Here is a 5,266-nt window from a genome sequence, read left to right as displayed (position 1 = left end):
TCGTATTGTTGTCGTAGTATTGGTGAAGTGTTGTATTGCTGCCGTAGTACTGGTGAAGTGTTGTATTGTTGTTGTAGTACTGGTGAAGTGTTGTCGTATTGTTGTCGTAGTACTGGTGAAGTGTTGTACTGTTGTTGTAGCACTGTTGAAGTGTTGTCGTATTGTTGTCGTAGTACTGGTGAAGTGTTGTACTGTTGTTGTAGTACTGGTGAAGTGTTGTCGTATTGTTGTCGTAGTACTGGTGAAGTGTTGTACTGTTGTTGTAGTACTGGTGAAGTGTTGTATTGTTATCGTAGTACTGGTGAAGTGTTGTCGTATTGTTGTCGTAGTACTAATGAAGTGTCGTATTGTTGTTGTAGTACTGGTGAAGTGTCGTATTGTTGTCGTAGTACTGGTGAAGTGTTGTCGTATTGTTGTTGTAGTACTGGTGAAGTATTGTATTGTTGTCGTAGTACTGGTGAAGTGTTGTATTGTTGTCGTAGTACTGGTGAAGTGTTGTCGTATTGTTGTCGTAGTACTGGTGAAGTGTTGTACTGTTGTTTTAGTACTGGTGAAGTGTAGTCGTATTGTTGTCGTAGTACTGGTGAATTTTTGTATTGTATTTGTAGTACTGGTGAAGTGTTGTATTGTATTTGTAGTACTGGTGAAGTGTCGTATTGTTCTTGTAGTACTGGTGAAGTGTTGCATTATTGTTGTAGTACTGGTGAAGTGTTGCTGTATTGTTTTGTAGTACTAGTGAAGTGTTGTTGTAGTACTGGTGAAGTGTTGTATTGTTGTTGTAGTACTGGTGAAGTGTTGTATTGTTGTCGTAGTACTGGTGAAGTGTTGTCGTTTTGTTGTCGTAGTACTAGTGAAGTGTCGTATTGTTGTCGTAGTACTAGTGAAGTGTCGTATTGTTGTTGTAGTACTGGTGAAGTGTTGTCGTATTGTTGTTGTAGTACTAGTGGAGTGTTGTCGTATTGTTTTTGTAGTACTAGTGAAGTGTTGTCGTATTGTTTTTGTAGTACTGGTGAAGTGTTGTCGTATTGCTGTTGTAGTACTGGTGAAGTGTTGTCGTATTGTTGTTGTAGTACTGGTGAAGTGTTGTCGTATTGTTGTTGTAGTACTAGTGAAGTGTTGTACTGTTGTCGTAGTACTGGTGAAGTGTTGCACTGTTGTCAAGGTAGTGGTGAAGTGTTGTCGTAGTACTGGTGAAGTGTTGTACTGTTGTCGTAGTACTGGTGAAGTGTTGTACTGTTGTCGTAGTGCTGGTGAAGTATTGTCGTCTCGTTGTCGTAGTACTGGTGAAGTGTTTCAGTGTGTCAAGGTACTGGTGAAGTGTTGTACTGTTGTCGTAGTACTGGTGAAGTGTTGCACTGTTGTCGTAGTGCTGGTGAAGTGTTGCACTGTTGTAGTGCTGGTGAAGTGTTGTACTGTTGTCAAGGTACTGGTGAAGTGTTTCACTGTTGTCAAGGTACTGGTGAAGTGTTGTACTGTTGTCGTAGTGCTGGTGAAGTGTTGCACTGTTGCCGTAGTGCTGGTGAAGTGTTGTACTGTTGTCGTAGTGCTGGTGAAGTGTTGCACTGTTGTCAAGGTACTGGTGAAGTGTTTCACTGTTGTCAAGGTACTGGTGAAGTGTTTCACTGTTGTCGTAGTGCTGGTGAAGTGTTGCACTGTTGTCGTAGTGCTGGTGAAGTGTTGCACTGTTGTCAAGGTACTGGTGAAGTGTTGCACTGTTGTCAAGGTACTGGTGAAGTGTTGCACTGTTGTCAAGGTACTGGTGAAGTGTTGTTTTAGTACTGGTGAAGTGTTGTACTGTTGTCGTAGTACTAGTGAAGTGTTGTCGTCTTGTTGTCGTAGTACTGGTGAAGTGTTGCACTGTTGTCGTAGTACTGGTGAAGTGTTGTACTGTTGTCGTAGTACTGGTGAAGTGTTGTCGTATTGTTATCGTAGTACTGGTGAAGTGTTGCACTGTTGTCAAGGTACTGGTGAAGTGTTGTATTGTTGTTGTAGTACTGGTGAAGTGTTGTATTGTTGTCGTAGTACTGGTGAAGTATTGTACTGTTGTCGTTGTACTGATGAAGTGTTGTACTGTTGTCGTTGTACTGGTGAAGTGTTGTACTGTTGTCGTAGTACTGGTGAAGTGTTGTACTGTTGTCGTAGTACTGGTGAAGTGTTGTACTGTTGTCGTTGTACTGGTTAAGTGTTGTCGTTGTACTGGTGGAGTGTGGTCGTTGTACTAGTGAAGTGTTGTCGTTGTACTGGTGAAGTGTTGTACTGTTGTCGTTGTACTGGTAAAGTGTTGTACTGTTGTCGTTGTACTGGTGAAGTGTTGTCGTAGCACTAGGGAAGTGTTGTTGTATAGTTGTCTTGTTGATGACGAATTTGTTGTGATGTTGTTTTCCAAGGGTGGCTTTGTCAGGTTCTATCCATGAAACAGAATTGTTTCCTGGCATATCTCCGTCTCCTTACACAGTGCATCTCTGTCACCTGGAATATCTCCGTCTCCTTACACAGTGCATCTCTGTCACCGGGAATATCTCTGTCTTCTTACACAGTGAGTTTTTGTCACCTGGAATATCTCCGTCACCTTACACAGTGCGTCTCTGTCACCTGGGATATCTCCGTCTCCCAACAGAGTGCTTCTCTGTCACCTGGAATATCTCCGTCTCCTTACACAGTGAGTCTTTGTCACCTGGAATATCTCCGTCTCCCAACACAGTGAGTCTGTCACCTGGAATATCTCCGTCCTCTTACACACTGCGTCTTTGTCACCTGGGATATCTCCGTCTCCATACACAGTGCATCTGTCACCTGGAATATCTCCGCCTCCTTACACACTGCGTCTCTGTCACCTGGAATATCTCTGTCTCCTTACACAGTGAATCTCTGTCAGCTGGAACATCTCCGTCTCCTTACACAGTGCATCTCTGTCACCTGGAATATCTCCGTCTCCTTACACAGTGCGTCTCTCTAACCCGGAATATCTCTGTCTCCTTACACAGTGAGTCTTTGTCACCTGGAATATCTCCGTCTTCTTACACAGTGAGTCTTTGTCACCTGGAATATCTCCGTCTCCTTACACAGTGTGTCTGTCTCCTGGAATATCTCCGTCTCCTTACACAGTGCATCTCTGTCACCTGGAATATCTCCGTCTCCTTACACAGTGCATCTCTGTTACCTGGAATATCTCTGTCTCCTTACACACTGCGTCTGTCTCCTGGAATATCTCCGTCTCCTTACACAGTGCATCTCTGTTACCTGGAATATCTCCGTCTCCTTACACAGTGCGTCTGTCTCCTGGAATATCTCCGTCTCCTTACAGAGTGCTTCTCTGTCACCTGGAATATCTCCGTCTCCTTACACAGTGCATCTCTGTTACCTGGAATATCTCTGTCTCCTTAAACACTGCGTCTCTGTCACCTGGAATATCTCCGTCTCCTTACACACTGCCTCTGTCACCTGGAATATCTCCGTCTCCTTACACAGTGCATCTTTGTCACCTGGAATATCTCCGTCTCCCAACACAGTGCGTCTCTGTCACCTGGGATATTTCCGTCTCCATACACACTGAGTCTTTGTCACCTGGGATACCTCCGTCTCCTTACACAGTGAGTCTTTGTCACCTGGAATATCTCCGTCTCCTTACACAGTGCATCTCTGTCACCTGGGATATCTCCGTCTCCCAACACAGTGCTTCTCTGTCACCTGGAATATCTCCGTCTCCTTACACATTGAGTCTCTGTCACCTAGCATATCTCCGTCCCCTTACACAGTGCGTCTCTGTCACCTAGGATATCTCCGTCTCCCAACACAGTGCTTCTCTGTCACCTGGAATATCTCCGTCTCCTTACACATTGAGTCTCTGTCACCTAGCATATCTCCGTCCCCTTACACAGTGCGTCTCTGTCACCTAGGATATCTCCGTCTCCCAACACAGTGCTTCTCTGTCACCTGGGATATCTCCGTCTCCCACCACAGTGAGTATTTGTCACCTAGCATATCTCCGTCCTCTTACACACTGCGTCTCTGTCACCTGGAATATCTCCGTCCTCTTACACAGTGTGTCTCTGTCACCTGGAATATCTCCGTCCTCTTACACAGTGTGTCTCTGTCACCTGGAATATCTCCGTCTCCTTACACACTGCGTCTCTGTTACCCGGAATATCTCCGTCTCCTTACACAGTGCATCGTTGTCACCTGGAATATGTCCGTCTCCTTACACAGTGTGTCTTTGTCACCTGGAATATCTGCGTCTTCTTACACAGTGAGTCTCTGTCACCTGGGATACCTCCGTCTCCTTACACACTGTGTCTCTGTCACCTGGGATACCTCCGTCTCCTTACACACTGCGTCTCTCTCACCTGGAATATCTCCGTTTCCTTACACAGTGCGTCTCTGTCACCTGGAATATCTCCGTCTCCTTACACAGTGCGTCTCTGTCACCTGGGATATCTCCGTCTCCCAACACAGTGCTTCTCTGTCACCTGGGATATTTCCGTCTCCATACACAGTGAGTCTTTGTCACCTGGAATATCTCCGTCTCCCAACACAGTGAGTCTTTGTCACCTGGAATATCTCCGTCTCCCAACACAGTGAGTCTGTCACCTGGGATATCTCCGTCCTCTTACACACTGCGTCTTTGTCACCTGGGATATCTCCGTCTCCATACACAGTGCATCTGTCACCTGGGATATCTCCGTCTCCCACCACAGTGAGTATTTGTCACCTAGCATATCTCCGTCCTCTCACACACTGCGTCTCTGTCACCTGGAATATCTCCGTCCTCTTACACAGTGTGTCTCTGTCACCTGGAATATCTCCGTCCTCTTACACAGTGTGTCTCTGTCACCTGGAATATCTCCGTCTCCTTACACACTGCGTCTCTGTTACCCGGAATATCTCCGTCTCCTTACACAGTGCATCGTTGTCACCTGGAATATGTCCGTCTCCTTACACAGTGTGTCTTTGTCACCTGGAATATCTGCGTCTTCTTACATAGTGAGTCTCTGTCACCTGGGATACCTCCGTCTCCTTACACACTGTGTCTCTGTCACCTGGGATATCTCCGTCTCCTTACACACTGCGTCTCTCTCACCTGGAATATCTCCGTTTCCTTACACAGTGCGTCTCTGTCACCTGGAATATCTCCGTCTCCTTACACAGTGCTTCTCTGTCACCTGGGATATCTCCGTCTCCATACACAGTGAGTCTTTGTCACCTGGGATATCCCCGTCTCCTTACACAGTGAGTCTTTGTCACCTGGAATATCTCCGTCTCCTTACAC

General features: G+C 45.9%; 1 protein-coding gene across 1 annotated transcript; it reads right to left on the bottom strand.

Annotated features, from left to right (window-relative positions):
• Positions 1-1,105: 1,105 nt before the first annotated feature.
• On the bottom strand, positions 1,106-2,435 carry LOC139459395 (protein kinase 4-like). Its single transcript, XM_071240849.1, has 2 exons — positions 1,810-2,435; positions 1,106-1,712 (listed from the first exon to the last, which is right to left on the bottom strand). The coding sequence occupies exons 1-2, from the start codon at positions 2,433-2,435 to the stop codon at positions 1,106-1,108; spliced, it is 1,233 nt and encodes a 410-aa protein (XP_071096950.1).
• Between the last annotated feature and the right edge of the window lie 2,831 nt (positions 2,436-5,266).

This window comes from Haliotis cracherodii, unplaced genomic scaffold, assembly GCF_022045235.1.
Source record: "Haliotis cracherodii isolate W230 unplaced genomic scaffold, xgHalCrac1.p SCAF_13, whole genome shotgun sequence".
In the NCBI taxonomy this organism is placed as follows: domain Eukaryota; kingdom Metazoa; phylum Mollusca; class Gastropoda; order Lepetellida; family Haliotidae; genus Haliotis; species Haliotis cracherodii.
This window is presented reverse-complemented; position numbering and strand designations above follow the sequence as displayed.